This window comes from Seriola aureovittata, chromosome 2 (assembly GCF_021018895.1).
Source record: "Seriola aureovittata isolate HTS-2021-v1 ecotype China chromosome 2, ASM2101889v1, whole genome shotgun sequence".
NCBI classification, from domain to species: domain Eukaryota; kingdom Metazoa; phylum Chordata; class Actinopteri; order Carangiformes; family Carangidae; genus Seriola; species Seriola aureovittata.
In genome coordinates this window covers 19,735,014-19,755,093 of record NC_079365.1, presented here as the reverse complement: position 1 = coordinate 19,755,093, position 20,080 = coordinate 19,735,014, and the positions used below count along the sequence as shown (strand labels likewise).

Below are 20,080 nucleotides of genomic sequence, written 5' to 3'. Positions count from 1 at the left end.
CTTGCCCTGTTGGACCTCCATCAAACTGTGATGTTCTGATACAGCAAGAGACAGCAAATTGTTTTTCCAACATTTAGTAATTTGTTGTTTTCTGATGTTTTCCTGGAGCTATCTCACCACTATCCACAGTTACTTTAATTTTTTTCCAGATGTGAATAGCTCCTCCGCTTCCTTTGTACATTGCAGTTTATGAGACAAATGTCCATCAACAGTGTCCTCAAAAATAGAGCTGTTTTATTAAATATGCATATTGACACTCTTAAGTATATTTATTTTGTCACTTTTCCACTCGAAACCTGCTTAGAACTGGTGCGTAGTATGAAACTAGGACACAGCTTAGGTTGTTGAAAAATCCGGGTTTAGTCACCCATGCCGATATAAACAACCACTGATGTGCTGAAAAGAAAAAGCCAATGTTTGGTTACTACCATCTGTACTTTCTTAAAGTGATTCTTGCGGGAAAAAAGAGGAAATAACTGCTCACACATCCTGCTGACTAACATGTTTGTGTTGAGGATTACTTGAATTACTGGGGTTGGTAGTTTTGTTGAATGATGTTGCTTAAATACTGTTGCCTAAGGCCAGAGTTTTTTGACTAAAAATCTTGTTTCCCTTGTGGGTTTAGTGTTTTGGACCTCAGTATCTGCTGATGGTTGTTTTTATTCAGAAAGAACAAACAGGAACAAATTAGCAGTGGAGGAGTGCTGCCTTGGAAAATTGTACCCAGAGGAAAGGATTTCTGTACCATAATGTGTTGGTGGACTTTCTGGCTTTTGGCTGTGTGTTGGCTGATAAAATAACACTGTTTTTTGTCGTATGATAAGGGACTCTCTGTCAGTGGAACTTGTTTTTTATCTGAAACCAACCAGATGCTCCACATTCACAAACACTAACCTGATGCTAAGGCATGACTGATGTTAACATGGGCTCAGGAAAAATGTTATCTGTCCTCCATGTGAATCTAGACTCACCCACGTAAAATGGACCTGTCATATCTAAACAACACTGTTAAATAAAGTGTACCCACTATGCTAATGCTTTCTTTATACAAGCTGCACTAAGAAGTGCTTTCTCAATTTTTAGAGGTAAATTAATAAGGGCACCATCTGAAATGGATTTCTTTGTAAGGACACCATCTGAGGTCCAACCTGGAACCGGCTTCACTAAATAAAATCTCAAAGCATAGTCAAAAACTGAAGCAGATTTAAGATGAGTAAGTTTCCTCTAACTTTAATAATATTGAAACGGTGTCTTTAATCAAGTATTTGTGCTTCAACACCACATTGCTATACGCTCACTTGCCAGTTTATTTGGTACACCTGAAATCAGTCAGTATAATACATCAGCCCTGCATAAATCCTACCTCATGAAGGTCGTGAAGTTCAGTTTGTGTTGAAACTGTTTTAGAGAGGTGTTTATGACTTTATGGTAATTTTGGATTATGTACTTGATTTTACTTAATTGATAGAAAATTAATGGATGACAATTTTGTAGGGCTGTAATGACTCTTTTCATTATCAATTAGTCAGTGTCTTATTTTCTCAATTAATTGACAGATTGTCTAATAATTTACCACAGCACTAAGTTGGATTTTAGCCTGTTAATAAGTAAACATCAATTTTGGATCTGAAAACTGAAGATGAGGATTTTTTTCATTCTTTCTGCCTTTTACAGACTGAACAAAAATATTTGATGCATAAAAATACTCCTCAATTCCAGCATAATACGTCCAACCTCTTTGCTCACGTTACACTTATCTATCAACATAGTTTCAAGCCAACTGTAGAAAACAGCCAGATTTTGAAAGTATCTTTATTAGCATATCTTTTAGGCCTTTTCCACAACAGAAATTTTGAGTTGTCATAGTAGGAAAAGCACAGGTGTTAGTAATAACATTAACAATGGCTCTGTTCTATTCAAGTGTCCCAGTAAGCCATGACAGTGTAACAGGGAACCAGTATGCACAATACCAGGACCCTGACCCTGACACAGCTAATGGGATTTATCCATCATTAATTTTCTTATTTGAACCTGTGTTTTTCTTATTGTGACATTTAAATATGAGTTCAGCTGAAAAGGTGTATTGTCGTAACTGGAACTGCAGGTTTTAGTGTGTGTGACATATAAATGTGTGTGTTGTTCAGACCTGAGAAATGTGGATGAACCTCAAATCAGGTCACTTAAAATAAGTGTTGTCCTTGTTCAAATATAAAAAAAAGAATACTCCAGAGAGGTGGCTACTGTTTTTTTGTTACCCTCCTGTTGTAGTTTTTGGTTCCCTGTGAGAGAAACTGCTGGGTTTTTAAAAGGATGACCTAGATTCCTACAAGCCTGTCATGGCCTCTTTGATCCTGCAGGGGGCACTGTTGAAACACAGTCTGTCATTGTCATTGCACCTCTTGCTCTGTGCTGCATGGGAGACCGCCTTGGAATACCAATACATTTTTTTTTTTTTTTTTGGGTATCATCTCAGTCTTTTATCTCCCGTCCCCTCTCGCTCCATCTTCATCCCAATTTTTCCTCTCATTTTCTTATCGCTCTCTTTGTTTCCACATCCACCTGTTTTTGTCCTCGTTTTCCCTCTCTGTGTCTTTTGTGTGTGTCTCTCTCTCTTCCCCTCACTGCCTTTGTCTCTGTTTGAGTTTGGTGCCGTCAGTAGCGACAGGTCTGAGCTGTGCAGTCATTTGTCACACCACGGAGGGGAAGAAACATCTTTTATTGATGCTGCCCCCTTCTCTCTCTCTCTTTTTGTGTCTCACCGGCTCAGGCCATTTGATTTTTGCCCTCTTCACAACTGTTGTGCCTTCTGGTTTCAACCTCTCCTCCCTTTTTTTTCCTAAAATCCCCATTTGTTCATTTTTTCCAGGAGGGTTTAGCTTCCCAAAATGTCAGTTATCCCACATGAACTTTTCAACAGCATCGGATTAATTTAGCTCAGTTTCAGTCGAATGGTTGTAGCTACATGATGGGCTACTTAGCTGACCTTGACTTTATGGCTGGCTGGATTATTATGAAGCAAGACTTGACATTCAGGTTTAGCAGACTTGCATGTGGCATGGCTGTTAGGTATGTGGATTTGAACCATGTTTGATGAGTTGCTGTTTACCATACATCATATTCGGTTCAATAAACATTAAATCACTCTGCAGGGGTGATTTAGATTGCAGACTTTAAAAAATGACCAGAGCGCAAAAAATCATTTCACATCATATTGATCAGTATCTTCATTCCCACTTCATTTCATGCACTGTGAGGTTTGAGAGCTGCACCGAAAAGAAAAAGGAGGACAAATACAAGCAGTTGCGGGGATTTTTTATTTTAATGGAGTAGTTGCTTCCTCAAGACAACTGCAGGAAAGCCACGAGAGACTGGATGTCCCAAAATTTCCTCCATCTGTATGAGGATAAAACAGATCCTCATCATAGAGACCCTGGCCTGCACCAAAACCCTGGGACCTTTTGATCTCAAATATCAAACACAGTAAAAATTTAGGCATAACTTTTGGTTCTAGTCTAAATTTTCCCAAGCAATTTAAGAGGCTTGTGCTTTTTGCATTTAACAAATACTTCTGTCTGTTTTTTGAATGTGCTAAAAAATTCAATCATGCTTTGGTCTCACTCTAATTCTTTATACTTTTGCCTTAGTCAAGGAGCTGTAGCTCGTCTGCAGATGGATCTAAATGCTGCAGCTCGTTTTATTACTGTGAAAAACAGCAGGAAGCACAGTGCTGGCCTCTCTCCATTGGCTACCAGTGGAATTAAGATCAGATATACAGTCTTAGTTATGGTCTATCAGGCTGTACATTGTGAAGGCCTGGAGTACATCTCTGAGTTGTCCACAATCTCTCTGGTCAGCGAATCGGCGCCTTTTGGATGTTTCCAGGGCCCCGACTCAAAATGAAGGGAGAAAACTCAAAACCCACTTATATTCCATTGCTTTTCTTAACTTTTTTTTTTCTTTCCATTTTGCATTATTTTGTCTGTTTTTGTTTTGAACACATTTTCTTGGGGGGGGGGTGTGTTTTTATATCTATGTGATGCTTTGTGCTGTTTGATGCCTTTGGTTTCTGAAGCACTTAATAACATTTGTTTTGAAAGCTGCTGTATAAATACATCTTACTTACTAGATTTACTGCATACTGTTTAGAGGCTTTGCAAAATGGTGTGAAAATCTTTGCTTTATTACTCAGCAAATGCATTCACATGTTTTTTTTTTTCTGTTCGTCTCTCAGATAACACCACAGAAAAGACCTACATTATGATGGAGGCCAGGTTGGGAGCACTGTTTAAGTCAGAGAGCGAATACACTCTGCTGGACAAGTGAGTACGCAAGAGCTACCTAAAAAAAACTGAAAAAATGACTAATACATTAAATTTAGATACTTAAGCATAAGGGCAGCCAAAATACAACAGTGCTTTGCTGAGTTGCTGGTTAGACCACAAATAGCGACGTGAGAATACTGTAGAACACAGTGGGGTGCTTCATCTAAAAGGTTGTTCATTTTCAGGTTGCATGGCAGTGCAGGATCTGTCGAGCACTTTTAATAGCCCTGTTGGTTAGTGTTAGTTTGAGAATGCTTTTTGTCAATACTTTTGTTGATTTAATTTTTTTGTTATTACTATTTATATATTAATTATTACTGATAAAGCTACAATTTGAGCACAGGTTATTTGGTGACAGCCTGAGCTCTGTTAACTGTCTCATGCTGCTTTTGGAAAACAATATTCCTGTTATAGTATACACTGCACAGCTATAGTTGGCAAATACTGCTAATTGGCATTGAAGCTAATTATGACAAAACCCTTGTAGCAGTGTTAAATTAATGTAGTTGCCTCAAAGCTACTGTGTTTTTCTGTTTGGTGTTTACATCAGTTTAGTTAGCAATAAATGTAGTTCATACAAGTGACAATGATGAACCTTTCAGCAAACTGAAGATGGTTGTGGAAATGGATGTTAATAACAAGTGACAAGTGATTCTGTAGCTGGAACACTGAAACCTGTAAACTTGATAAGTTAATAAAAGTCAGACCTAGCTGCTGTCTTTCAGTGAGCGCCAGACTTGTGTTCTAACTTGTATTCTCCTGAGCTATAACTTGTCTTCCAGAGTTGAGAGACAAATGAAAAAGTTAGCAGAGGTGTATTTTACCAGCTGAGGGTTTGCAGCGGAAAGCAAATCCAATTCCCAATTTCCCAGTTCACTGGATGATTCTGGAGCAAAGGGAAAGTGCAGAATGGAGTAGGGGAAAAAAATGAGATGAAGAAAACACCTGAGTGCATAAAGAATACAGAGTGTACTGAAACCTGATGGAGCATATTTCCAGGCATGATTTATACCCACTCGTCCCATATATTAGACAGATTAACCAGCTATAAAATATTGAAAAATGTTGAACCCTGGCAGGAACCTCTTCTTCCACAAGGACACAGTGTTCCCATACACAGGGAAATGTCTATTTTGAATGATAATTCTAAAAACAGTATATCATGACTGACTCAGTTGCCAGCAGATACTTAAATGGTGATTTTAGGAGAGTTTTCATCTTCCCCAGGTTTTTACCAAGTTTAAGATTAATTAATCACGATTAATCTCAAGAACAACACATTGTTATCAGACTGGTTATCAAACTGATAATCATTCATTCCAAAATAATGGTAGTCTAATAATGTTGTAGTAATGTCTGTATGTTCTTGTGCACAAAAAGGATCATTGTTCTTTACTGCCTAATAATATTTGATATTTCACTGATGTTCAACGCCAACATTGTTTTAAGAGAGTTGTGATTCTAAATAAAATGTATGTCCCTGTATGTTGTTTGAGGCAGGTTTTCTGTTGGTTTGTCAGAGAAAAAATATGGTTATTGAAAGAAGGATTTTAAATGTGTTTTATGTATTTTTTAGATTTCCTGGCAAGATGTTGAAAGGGAAAAAATACAAGCCTCTCTTCGAGTACTTTGCCGAGGTTTGTAGAGTCTGTGTTCTTGTTCCTTCCAGTTTTACATTTCTGTGTGTTTGTCACAGAATGAAGACAGACCTATGTCTCACTTTAATTCCACCATCTCTGACCACAAACTGACATCTCTGCTTACATTTTCTAAATCTGTCTCTCAATCTTTCTCTTACTATCTGTGGCTGTACCTCTTTTGCTTCTTCACCACTCACTCCCCTTCATCTTATTCTCCTCATCCTCGTTTCCCTTCAGTGTGGGGAGAAAGGAGCATTCCAGGTGGTGATGGATAACTACGTCAAGGAGGAGGAGGGCACAGGAGTGGTCCACCAGGCACCGTATTTTGGAGCTGTAAGTTTTGTCTTTAAACACTTTCCTGATTTTTTTATTTATTTATTTATTTTTATTTTTCCTTGGGGTTTGTTTCAACCACAGAAAAACTTTGTTACATAATGTGACTTTGTGTCTGTTACTACTGGTACTATTTTTTTGATCAGTGGATTAATCCTTAGAATTAATCAGCACAATGACTGTACTTAACCAAAATTACAGAATTACAGGCATGCTATCATGGCAGGAAAAAAAGTTAACAGAAGCAGTTAATCAGTACATACTAACAAGTCCTTTACAAATATTTGTTGTTGTTGTCGTTGCTGATAAATGTCCAGACCAGTCAGATACTAATGAATCCTGGATATAAATTGACAGTTTATCAGAGTACCAACCAAAACACAATCCAGAGTATCTAGATAATATACTGATACGGTGATACGAACAATGGTGGCCCCTGTCTTCCTTTTATTACAATGTACACATCTTCCCTGTGTGATTTGGAATGAGAAGTTCAGAACTATACCTAATACTTGTGAAAGCTAGCCTCTAGTAAGCTTGTTTTTCTAAGCTTACTGCAGTTGCCCATATGGAGCTCACTCTGGGGGAAAACAAGGTCACCTTTGTCTAGTGTAACTTTATGGTTGGCTTCCCTGCCATCCTGGGTAAAAAAAAAACAAAAGGCATCCAGGAGTGTTTAGTCTTTTCTGTCTCCCTGGAAGCACTGCCTTTATGTTACCAGTTCTATTATGTTCTGTTTTCTGGCAGCGTTTCTGCATTTGCTTGTGTTTTCAGAAATTGCAGCTGGTTTTCTAGTGTTGTTGTCGCAGTGGTTAACAGGTTTTCTCAATTTACTTGTTATTTTCTCCTGTGGGATTATTTTGAGTGCTTTTAGCCATTACAAGGTTAGCTCCTGTTAACACACGTTGGATTATATATATATCACTTAACAGGCGGACGTAGTACTAAACCCTAAACAAGATTTGCTCATGAAAGTGACGATGACAGTAACAATATTTTTCATTAGTCATGAAAAGATTTGGTGGTTCTGAAGCTGAGTTGAAGGTCGAGACACATTTTATCAGGACTGATGAGGGCCCACAGGTCTTTTTACGATTTTATGAAATATTTGTATTGAATAGTACCATATTGGTGTATTACTAGAGTCTAGAGGCCAATTCAGTCGTGCTGTCAGAGGTATTGGGTCACTGCTAATAGGTTAGATGCCCTTGTCAAGGGCAGATGGATGCCCCTGTGGCTGTAGCCAGCTGTGGATACACACTCAGCTTTCTCTTCTGCACTCTCTCATCTCTCTTACATTTACATTTGCATTTAAATGTTTGATATTTATTTAGCTTCAGATTCTGTTATTTAGTGATCACATTCTCATTGATTAATTGGTGGAAATCTGAAACACAAATGCGTTTGCATGTCCCCTGAAGACGTATGGCGAGAAGAAACGCACTGCCGAACTACATTTTTCAAATTTTATGTTGTTATGACTAGATGTGAAATGACCCTGTGAGCCATCCATCTTGGACCTTGACAGCGTGTTTGAATACAAAATACATTTACAGCTGGACAGTACTCAGATCTTTCATGCGTAGCTGTCACATACCAGTGATGCTTGTTTCAACACTGCAAAAAGTGTCTGGCTCAACAAGGAATTCAATATGAAGTCATAACATATCTTTAATCTAGTGGCTGCCAATGGTCTTAGATAATTATTTATGTTTTCTATATGTCGTCAGTTTGGAGAAACAAACAAATGGAATGATCTTGAAATGAACCGGGTCACTATTAATATCAAGATAATGTAATGTTTAAAAAAAGCAAAATAAGAAATACATTCTCAAGGTGCAATATTATGTTACAGTACATGTTTTGTAATGATGGAGTTTGCAGTGAAGTATATTAGGAAGTCTTTATGCATTTATCAAAACTGTCTCTAAACTGTGTATTATTTTCTCTGAAGGATGATTACAGGGTGTGCACTGAATACAACATCATCCAGAGGGACCAGGCTCCTATCTGCCCTGTGGACGCCTCAGGCTGCTTCACTTCAGAGGTCACTGACTTTGCGGGACAGTATGTCAAAGTGAGTGACACAAAAGACATTTACATGTAGATTAGGTTTGCAGACATTTCAGGCATTCTACCCCGGATACGATACACGGGATAAATCCCTCACGAATATTGATAGCTGGTTTAATTCAGCATTTCATTTTCTGCATTCTGGATACCCACTTTCCTATTCCTCTCCATTTCCTCTGTTAATATCTGGAAAGTCCATCTTTTTGAAATGATTTTTCCTCTTTCATTCTGCACAGTAATGTGCCTTTTCTTCTCGGTTATAGGTTTAATGCTTTTTAAAATTATGATATGTAGTAACTGAAATGAAAATATTAAATATTTATCTTGCTTTTCCAAACGTTATTTAAAATTATTCTTTAGCTGCATGACATGGTGATATGGAGGCAGCTGAGGGAATCTGTCACAAAGTTGACGTAAAGGAAAACCTGCTGCCAAAGCACATTGTCACTGTTTACCAAGTTCAAGTTCTATTTGTCATTCGCACAATCTGTCAAGAACAGCTGTACAGTGAAATAATTGTGGAGAGACTCAGGTATTCTACAGCTATACATAAAAAGCGGCCTCAATAATAAGTACATATTGTAATAATAATAACAAGTGCACTGGATGCAATATTCCTCCCTGTCACACCCAACTTCATAACCATCCTAAGTGGATAGTGAGTGAAAAATAGCTGCCATGCATAATCTGATCACTATTTCACATCCTGGCGCAAAGGCCAGGGAGTGGACTCGACCCGCCTGGCCACTAACATTACAGCGTTAGCTAATAAAGAGTATGCAGCCACAGTTCTCTGAAAGTCTGTCATAATCCACTTTTGAATCATGTCAAAACTAAGCGTGAGTTTCAAGACTCTCTGAGACATTCTTTATCGCCGAATAAAAACTCCGAGGTGATCAGAGGGAGCGTCAGTCGCGGCGTGGTCCATGCAAAGAGAATCAGAGCGAGCAGCTGTTCTTCTGTAAACTGAAAAACAAAACAGTATTTACACAACATGAGAGCTGCATCTTACACCCAGAAGAGCCTGCAAGTTAGCGGGTCTGGCAGCAGAGTGAGGGTTCAGAGCCCGTCGCCATCCCGGTGCCGCGGATCCTCATACGACAGCCGTGGACGCTCAGGTTATCGCGGCACCGCCATCGAGTTGGGCACAGAGATACATCAGCAACATGCCAATGAGAAAGAGGAAATGCAGGAACTCAATGTCAAGTTTGCAGGATACATTGAGAAGGTCCAGGCACTAGAGCAGCGAAATGCTGCTCTTCAAGCTGAGCTGGCTTCCCTGCAGAGCCGCTACAAGGGAGGGCCCACAGGCATCGGAGAAGAATATGAGCTCAAGTTCAAAGAGGTGCGGGAGCTGATTGAGACCCTGACCAATGAGAAGGGAGCAGCTGATATTGAAAGAGGCTACATTGAAGAAGAGATTGACGTGTGGCGACTAAAGCTGGAGGAAGAGCTGGCACTCAAAGAAGAAGCAGAAATGATCCTGAGAGAGTTTCGCCAGGACGTTGACAACGCGACACTGCAGAAGGCTGAGCTGGAGAGGCACATTGAACAACTGGTGGCCGAGATAGAGTTTCTCAAGAAGCTGCATGATGAAGAGGTAGCTGACATCATGAAGCAGATTGAGGATGCAAAGATTACTGCCGAAATGGATGGCGATCGTCCTGACCTGGCTGCCTACCTGCGCAACATGCGTGCAGAGATAGAGGCCGTCGCTGCCCGCAACGTCCAGGAAGCTGAGAAGTGGTATAAGACCAAGTTTGACACCCTCAAGGAGCATGCTGGCAAACACGAAGAACAGATGAAGACCATGAAAGATGAGATCACGACCTTCCACAACCAGGTGACAGACCTGCAGAACCAGATTGATGGGCTGAGAGCTCGCAACGCTGCCCTGGAGCAGCAGCTGGAGGATATGGAGATGTCCCACTTTGATAAGGTGGGGGGCCTGGAGGGTGTCATCGCTCAGTTGGAGGCCCAGCTCTGCGAAACCAAACTGGAGATGACCAAGTATCTCCAAGACTACCAGGAACTGCTGCACATTAAGCTCAAGCTGGATGCAGAGATCGCCACCTACAGGAAGCTGCTGGAAGGAGAGGAGCAGAGGCTTGGAATTGCCAAAGATGTCTAAATATCCAGGGCGAGAGGAGCAGGAGGTCCAAAGCAGCAGCAGCAGAGCATTGTGGAGTGGAGAGATTATTTCATTCTAGTTAAAAAGACTCTATATTCTTCCCTATTGCCTATTTTTCAACACCAGTGCCAATATGACACATGAGTTTCAGTGCGGATAGCAAAATGATACTTTGCTACCAGCTTTCTGTACTTGACAGTTTTGATATTCTGGTGTTACGGGCACATTTGTCTTTGTATCAGAAATTGATACCCATCCCTCCCATCCCTATCATTTACTTTGCCACACCCTGATCCCCGTTATCCTCACATATTTGCTTGCTTCCCAGTTCTTCCTACTTTTCAAAATCAACCTTCCTTCATTTTTTCATTTCCCTAACTCCAGTTCCCCTCCCGTTTCTGTTTTTTCGGCATCTCTCCTTGTTCCTACCCTTTTCCTTACTCCTGCTCCTACAGTACTCCTGCTAAATTTAACAACCACCCCTCCTTTTCCTGTCAAGTCGACCCCGCTGTTATACCTCTGTCGCTTCCCTTCGCTGCAGCTGCTCACTTTTTGCCATCACTGCTTCTCTTGATCCATGTTTCGGATCCCACCACCTTCACATTAAAATACTTTTGTTCTGCCTTGATGTGTCACATCTCTGCCCAAACAAAGCAGAACAAATAGCCTAAGTGTTATGACTGGTCTTCACAGTCCACCCAGATTTCCCCTAAATGTTTTGACAAGACACAACTATTGACAATTTACACTAATGTTGACCAACTGTAACTTAATAAAGATTGAAGTGAGTGCATACAAAATAATGCAGTGATGATTTTTCTTTTCTCCTGTGTGACTTGTTGTCCTCTTCCTTGATGTTTCTTTCTTACTCTCTTTCTTTCAAACTTTATTTTTCCCCGTGCTCTCTATTTGTCTCTTAACCTTCCTCCACCCTTATTTTAAACTGGAGTACAGGAAATGGGCATAAAAACATTTCTTTATGAATCAGGCCCAGTAAAAGTAAATTTTATTTTTTATTTTTTATTTTTTAGTAAATTTGCTTTTTGCTTTATCTTGTAGTTGAAGTTGTTAAGTTGAAGATACCGAAATTGTCACTAAGAATTAAAATGATAGGTTGCTATATGTTGATTATTTTCCACAGCATGCAGGCTGGGTTTGATACTTAAGCAGCGGTAGTTCAAAATATTAAACACGAGTTAAATTACTGTTTTGGAAATGATAACTCTGCTAATTAATTATGTTTCATGGCAAAGAGTTTCTAAAAGAGTCACAAATGTGTGTGAGTAATTTAGTGGCATATAGAGTAACCCCCAAGTGGCCCGGTGGTAAAAAGGTCTGTTCTCTCAGTGAGCTGCAGGTGAAGTCCCAGTGAGTGTCCACATCACAAGTGTACTCTCATGTTTTAATGAGCTTGGGTCAGGGCATAACAAAATTTACTCCTGACTGAGAAAGTTTAAAACCTCTCTCTACAAAGAGGTCATGACCAACAGTGTGCCAAGCACCTTGCTGAAAAGTCATATTTATGAGCCACCTGTGAATTGCACTGTGAGCTCGGTTAGAGGGAGATGAAATAGCCCATGATAAGTCACGGGGTTGATCGCATATTTGATTGTTTGCCGTAAACAAGAGCAGGATGACAAAACACACAATTTCTCCCTACTTGTTTTGTGATATTTATCACAGAGTAGAGCTTGACCTCGGCTGCAAATTTACCTTGAATTCTCTTCAGTGGAGTATTTAGCCATGGTGTGTTCAAGGATGCAGAGGCATCTTCACCAAGGAAGAAAATTTTGTGACATATCTGGAGGGAACACAGGAATGTTTACCATGTTTTGGTTTCTCTTTGCACCTAAGAAAGAACAAAAAACACAAAATTAATATGGTGAGATGCAAAAGAGCACTGGGAGTATGTGGCAGATCAATCAGAATGCTTAATGAAAACAAAAGTTGGAACACATAAATTATTTTTTTAATGTGGTTTCCACTCCATTTTTTTGTGTCTCGTCCACTTTTCACGCGTTTTTTCATGGTTAAAATAAAAAACAAACTTTAAATGTGTTTCAAGGGCAACTTAACATCATCTGAAAATCCTGTGTTTGCTGACCTCCAGTGGTTTAGCATCTCACCCTTGCTGCAGTGATACTCAGGTCTACCACAGGCTCCGTCAGTACTCTGTGACATCACATGCGGGTGTAGTTACAGGTGCAGCATGGCACACTTTGGACTACACCATATCTTACCCATTAGTGAGACCGGATGTGGTCAGAGGTGAAACACACTTTTTTTTTTTTTTTTTTTTTTTATAACTTAAATTTTTATTAAGTTTTCACATGTAAATAGACAAAACAATACAGCAAACAAGTTACAGATTAGAATAACAATAATAGTAACATTAACAAACTGTCTGGAGATGATCCTCTATTCAGTCCACTGTTCCATTCAGCATTTGTTCAGTTGGTGTCACGTCTCATGTAAGTATTCCATTTTTCCCAGTTCTTTTCAAATACATTCTCTTTGATCCTTAAAAGATATGTCAATTTTTCCATAACATAGATTTCCTGGACAATTTCCAACCACTGTTCCTGTTTCGGGGCATTTACATTGAGCCAGTTTCTTGTGACTGCTTTTTTACTTGCTGCGAGTAACACTTTAGTCAAGTACAGATCTTCTCTCGTTACAACCTTTCCAATATTCCCAAGATACATCACTGGGCAAGTATTTGGGATTTCATATCCCAGAACATTTTTTACTACTAAATTTACATTTTGCCAGTATATCTTCATTTTTGTACAGTTCCAGAAGATGTGTGCATGGTCTGCCTCCACATTCCCGCACGGTCTCCAGCAGTTTTGTTGTGTGGCGAGTTGCCTAGATTTTATTTTTGGTGTTATAAAATATCGAGTTAGATTTTTCCAGCAGAACTCCCTCCATATTAATGAATTTGTAGATGTACATTGTGTCTCGCACATGTGGTACCATTCATCCTCTTGTATTTGGATCTTTAGTTCTGCTTCCCATTTTGCTTTTATATAGAGGGTTGAGTCCCCTCTGCTCTCTCCCATAGCTCGATAAAAAGCAGAGATGGGCCGAGACCCCTTCTGTTTGTATGAATCCATAATGACTCCAATCACCTTGTTTATAGTTGCAACTGGCCTTATCTCTTTTGTGAAATAATCTCTTAACTGCATGTATCTATAGAAGTCTTTGTTTTCGAGGCCGTACTTTGTCTTTAGCTCTTGGAAGCTTAGAAATTCCCCACCTTCTGAAACCGTACACATTGCTGTCATTCCTTTTTGTGTCCATTCTTTGAATACTGGATCGTGCGTCCCTGGTATGAATTTTGGATCGTATGTGAACCACCTCAGTGTGCATATATTCCTCTTGAGTTTGTATTTTCTTATTACAACCCTCCATATTTCTAGTGTGAATGCGACTATTGGGTTCATAGCATGTCTCAATGCACCCATCAGATGCTTATCCCCCACCAATATCTGGGTCTGATAACCCTGTGTTTCCCTTTCCATTTCCTGCCATTTAGACTCATAATCAGGTCTACACCAACAGGCCAGAGGCCTGAGTTGAGCAGCATAAAAATATTCTTTGAGGTTAGGCAAGGCCATTCCACCCTTACTTTTAGGTAGTTGGAGGGTCGTGAATTTTATTCTTGGTTTTTTTTATTCCAAATGAATCTAGAGATCATTTTGTCCCAGGCTATAAATTTGTTTTGGGGGATATTAATTGGCAGTGCTTGAAATAAATATAACAATTTCGGTAGAATATTCATTTTGACCGTTTGTATTCTAGCACTGAAGTCCAACGGAAGGGTAGACCACCTTTCAATGTCCCTTTGTATGTTTTTTTCAGTTTCACTATAGTTGTTTTCCAACATGTCGGTAAGTGTTTTAGTCAAAGTTACACCAAGATACTTCATTGTTTTAGAATTCCATTTCAAATTATATGCATCTCTTATTTGCCGGGATGGAGAATAATTCAACGAGAGAATTTGTGTTTTTGATATATTCAGTTTATATCCTGAGTAGTATTCATACGTTTCCAGTAGAGACATTAGGTGTGGGAAACATCTGTCCGGCTGTTCAAGGAAAATAATGACATCATCTGCAAAAAGGCCAATGATGTGTTCTGTCCCCCCTACACTGACACCCTGCAGTTCCTCACTCTGCCTTATTGCCTGCGCTAAAGGCTCAACATATAAAACGAAGAGGGTAGGTGACAGACAGCAACCTTGTCTTGTCCCCCTCTCCAACTGAATCGTATTTGACAGGCTTCCGTTTACTCTGATCCTAGCTGTGGGCTCTTGATAAATAGTTTTAATATATCGGATTACATTTTCATTGAAGCCAAATCTCTTTAGAACCTCATACAAGAATGACCAACTAACACTATCAAATGCCTTTTCGGCATTCAAACTAACCAGAACTGTACTTGCACCACTTTTTTGGGCGTTGTCTAAGATATGGAGGGTTCTTCTAATATTATCATGTGTTTGGCGTCCTTTAATAAACCCGGTTTGGTCTTCATCAATCAAGTCCGGTATGAGGGTCTCAAATCTTTTGCAAATAATTGATGTAAATAGTTTGTAGTCTACATTTAAAAGTGAAATCGGCCTATAGTTTTTGCATTCTTCTTTATCTTTGCCTTCTTTAGGTAGAACGGTAATAATTGCTTCTTTCCACGATGGGGGGGCCCTGCCCTCTTTAAGAGTCCAGTTAAAGCAGGACAGAAGCAAGGGTGTTAGCTCCTTCCGAAAGGCCTTATACCATTCCGATGGAAACCCATCGCTGCCTGGTGATTTACTAGCTTTTAACCTACTAATTGCAGCTTCCAGCTCCTTAACTGTAAGTTGCGACATAATAGTGTCATTCTGTGTCTCACCAATAGATGGCAAGTCAAGTGAGTCAAGAAAACTTCTAATTGTTTTTTCATCGGCTGATAGTGGTTTAGAATAAAGTTTCTTGTAATATTCTTCAAATATTCTTTCTATTTCCTCTGGTTCATGTGTTAATTGGTTGGTTTGAGGGTTCCTTATTTTATGAATTGTGTTAATGGCCTGCTGTTTCCGTAGGCGTCTAGCTAAAAGTCTTGTTGCTTTTGGGCCTGATTCATAGTAGGTCTGCTTTACAAACCTTGCCCTCTTTTCTATATCTGTCCTGAGTATCTCATTTATTTCTTCCCTTGCCTTCTTTATTTGTTGTAGTACAGACTGATTTTCTGTATTTTTATGTTTCTTCTCCAATTCTTGTAGTTTTTCTACTTTGTGTTTATATATAGCTAACCGAGCCTTCTTTTGTGATGTTGTCAAGGCGATTAGTTTTCCACGAATAACTGCCTTCATACCGTCCCACAGTATTGCAGGGTTTACCTCTCCATTATCGTTCTCTTCTATATACCTTTTTATTTCTTCTCTTATCTGTTCCACATTTGCCTTGTTATTCAGGATGCCCACATTTAGCCTCCAAGCAGTATTTACTTTTCTTTTATTCAAGTGTATTGTCAAGCTGATCCCACTGTGATCTGATATATCCGCCACCCCGATTTTACACTCTGTGACCCTGTGGCTTTCAATTGTATTAATTAAAAAGTAGTCAATTCTGGAGTAGACAGAATGTGGTACTGAATAGTGTGTATAATCCCTTTCTAGTGGGTGGAGTTCTCTCCACACATCAATTAGTCCCATTTCCTGCACTGCTGTATTAATAAACTTGGTTAGATGCTTCTTGCTTCCTTTAGAGCTTGTTGTATCCAAGTTATGGTTCATGACCACATTATAATCCCCTCCACATATCAAGATGCCTTCAGTTTCTATAGCAATAGTGTCAAATAGGGTTTTGAAAAAACTTTTGGTACTCTCTGGGGGGGCGTAAACATTGATCAGTGTCACCATTCTGTTTTCTAGTTTTCCTTTGATTAATACAAATCTCCCTTCTTTGTCCCTTACTTCTTTAAGACATTCAAATTTGACTGCATTTGTGATAAGGATAGCCACTCCCCTCTTCTGGCTAGGCTTGTAGGAACTATAAAATGTGTTCCTAAAACCAAAGCGTTTTAGTTTTTCATGTTCTTGTTGAGGCAGGTGGGTTTCTTGTAGAAATAGTACTTGAGCCCTTTCTTTTTTCAGTTTAGCCAGGACCTTGCTCCTCTTAACTGGATTATTCATCCCATTTACATTAAGTGACACCAGTTTTATATTGTTATATGGCATTAAAGTGATCCAATCCCGTGTTACATTCATTAACCTCCAGACAATTTAGAACTGCACTGACGTGAACATCTGGACAACGTGTGCTAACTGAAAGAAACAAAGAAAAAACAGTTAACTCCCAAGTTAGGGTGATTCTTCGCCACCCTGGGTCCCCGTTGGTAGGCAGAGGGGAGATCCTCCTCCAGGAGGGCCCCTCACTAGAGGTGAAACCTGTCATTTCACACATCCTAGTAGTCCAACGTCATCCGATAGCATTTATTTTGTATTCCAAATGAAGTCTCCAACATCAGACGTGACAAAATAAAGAATGAAGATTAGTTGGAGGCTCAAACTCTTGTAATTTATCCTTCGCACGGCGCGCAGTGTCTTCGGTGTTTCTCTCTCCGACTCGCTGCCACGTCGGGGCCCGAAGAAGCTGCTCCATCTCCCGGTTCGGGTCCGAGGCGCCGCAGCCTGGTATCTCCACCGAGTAACCTCTCTTCCTCAGTTCCCGCGCTGCGCCTTGTGCACTTTCGTAAGTGCGTATTCCCGAGTCCCAGTGTATGCGCATCTTGTCCAGTGGAGTCTGGAAACGGATTCCTTTCTCTTTCAAAAGTCTCTTTATCCCCGTGTATGCTTTGCGCCTCTGAATGACCTCCGTGGCATAATCAATGGCTTTCTGTCTTTCCAAGGACTTAGTGAGGGCCTCCTTCACAGCCGTGTTAGCCGACTCGGTATCGTTGATCCGTGTTTCTGCTTCATTCAGCCTCGTTTCATGGGCCTGGATCCGAGCGGAGTTGGCAGAAAGTTTTTGATAAATTTCCTGCTTGAGATCTTTGAGTTCTTTTTTCATATCTTCCTTGAGTTCTTCTTTGAGGCTATGTAGATCCGCTTTATTTTCAGCCCTAAAGTCGCGTATTTCCTTAAGCACCGCGCACATGTTCTCAGCCGAGTTGTCGTTAAAGCGCTGAGCGTCGTCCATCTCCGGTGTATTCATTTTTTCTTGCGTGTCACGTTTCGTTTGACTTCTAGTTGTTACTCCCCTATTCATTCCAGAGTAAAATTACTATGAATTGCTTAACAAGTAGTGGATTTAGGGGGGCTAATTCTAGTTTGCTATCGGGAGCTCAAGATCATGCAGCCATCTTGTCGTCTTGCTCCACCGGAAGTCTGAAACACACTTTTAACCACAGAGGACAATGAAACACAGCTTTTCAGCTTGGTATTAAGTTTCTCTTGTAAAGCAGATCTAACGTTGTGGTATTCTTTTATAGGACGCTGACAAGAACATCATCAAGTGGCTGAAGGAGAAGGGCCGCCTTGTCAATGCCAGCAGTTTCAAGCATAGTTACCCCTTCTGCTGGAGGTGAGACATGTCCATAGTTTAAACTGTAAAACTAATGTTATCTTTGTGCCATTTTACAACTTACATCCAACTTCCAATTCACTGTAACTAACAGCTACACTTTAATTCTTCCTCCGCGGGCACTGAAACCTGCTGGAGATGAGGGTTAGAGGTGAAAGATGGTAGGCCTGCACAAACTAAATACTCTGTCGTCTACTTCAATACTGAAAACCTTTTGTAGTGGTAGAGAACATAATGCACTGACAGAGCAACCTCCTGAAAACCTACAGTTTAGCAACAATTTAGCATTCAGCAAAGTGCTTAAACACTGAGGTTTGAGGTTCACTTGTGTTTATGCCTCCCTCAGGAGCATCAGTGCAGGATGTCAATAGAGGTTTTGTGGTCTCTGCACAGAATCAATTCACTGTGGTGACGCACACATGACCTCTCAAGTCCCACATTATCGCATCGTAACTGTGAGGGACACGTAGACCCGCACACACACAAACTTTCTTTTTTAGTGGACTAAGTTGCTGTCTCACTTGGAGCAGCTGCAGCCTGACCTGAGAAGGATTAATTAACCTCAGTAAATATGCAGAGATATGCTCTCTAAGCCACTAGGAGACAGAGGCTCATAGGGATGAAACTGTGGTGTTATTAGCCACTCAGCACCTGTAAGTTAGAACTCAGCTATTGTCCATAAAAGTACTCTCTTAAAGCACTCTTGGATTCAGTTCATTAAGAGTTGCAGCTAATGTGCATTATGAATGTGCATATTAAGAAATGCAGCTACTGTGCATCATCAGGACTCTGTGGGTGTGGTTTGATTTGATTGACATTATAAACAAACAACCCCCATGTTGGAAATGCCATCATGTCTTGATGCAACTATTGTTAAATCCTGATCCCTCTTCAAACCAGTGAGAGGAACACAGATAAAAACCTGAATAGAAATCTCTCACGTGAAATTACAAAACTGCTGGAAGACTTTGGCAGAACCTAGTCTGTTGATGAAGTATCCTCTCGTTAATGGTAAAAAAACAGATTGAGTAAAAGTTTTTCAGGGACTTTGAAAAGCATTGTTGGTGGTTGGGATGGAAAAGGTTTAAAACATGGTAGATAGAGAACTGTGAAACAAGTGAACAGATTTGCAAAAGTTAAAACTGAGATTCACTTATCACAATTATTTTCACATGAAAATTGTATTAAAATTCTGAACATGTACTGTATTTCATTCTGTCTCGGATCATACTTTCCTCTGAGAAACTGGCCTCTTTTGAGACCTGCGGATATTTGCAGTGCAGATATTTTTAGGTATCTGGAGCTACAGTTTAAGGACACTGTCACCTGTTACTATTTTATCATCCCAGTTTTTAAAGGGAATTCAGTGATCAACAGTAGAACAAAATATAGGTCATATACACATACAATACATAAAACATTACATAAAGTAAATTAAACATTTTTACAGAGCTAAAGCTTCAATTTCAAGATAATTTCTTTCCTACTAACATTTAAGTAGATTGACTGATGCTCAAGATACAAAATGAACCCTTCTTAGCCTATTTCTTGCTGTGCATCATTTCCAATATTCTAAATTTATTAATTAATTTAATTCCGGCCAAAATAAATGGCTAGTTTTATAAATTGGAATTTGTATTACAAATGCAATTTTCAGAAATTAGAATATTTTTTTTCAATTGTCAGCTGTTTTTTGTTAAGTAAGTTTGTTGCGTCCTTGTGTTTTATCTATTGTGTTTGTGTACTTACAGGTCTGATACACCCCTGATCTACAAAGCTGTCCCCAGCTGGTTTGTCCGAGTGGAGCACATGGTGGATAAACTCCTGGACAACAATGGAAAATGTTACTGGTAAGCTGTTTTCTGAACAAGGGCTAACTAGCTCGGTGCAAAGTGACAGTGAAGTGGCAGGCATGAGCTTCTTGCCAAACAAGTGTTGTAAAATACCTGTGAAGACAGTGAATACTAAGTGAAGACAGACAACAGTCACAGTCCCAAAACAATTACAGCGCCAACT

General features: G+C 39.8%; 2 protein-coding genes across 2 annotated transcripts in view; both read left to right on the top strand.

Annotated features, from left to right (window-relative positions):
* Positions 1-20,080, top strand: part of iars1 (isoleucyl-tRNA synthetase 1) — a 59,818-nt gene that overhangs the window by 3,913 nt on the left and 35,825 nt on the right. Inside the window, exons 8-13 of the mRNA XM_056396402.1 lie at positions 4,232-4,319; positions 5,899-5,959; positions 6,200-6,295; positions 8,250-8,372; positions 17,973-18,064; positions 19,816-19,914. Coding sequence (XP_056252377.1) covers positions 4,232-4,319; positions 5,899-5,959; positions 6,200-6,295; positions 8,250-8,372; positions 17,973-18,064; positions 19,816-19,914 — 559 coding nt within the window. The remainder of the gene's footprint in view (positions 1-4,231; positions 4,320-5,898; positions 5,960-6,199; positions 6,296-8,249; positions 8,373-17,972; positions 18,065-19,815; positions 19,915-20,080) is intronic.
* Positions 8,379-11,302, top strand: LOC130181937 (vimentin-like). The gene has a single exon (XM_056396411.1). The coding sequence runs from the start codon at positions 9,363-9,365 to the stop codon at positions 10,497-10,499; it is 1,137 nt and encodes a 378-aa protein (XP_056252386.1). The 5' UTR covers positions 8,379-9,362; the 3' UTR covers positions 10,500-11,302.

What these genes read in the sequence shown, in the direction of transcription:
- LOC130181937 (XM_056396411.1), top strand. Translation starts at nt 9,363, where the DNA reads ATGAGAGCTGCATCTTACACCCAGAAGAGCCTGCAAGTTAGCGGGTCT.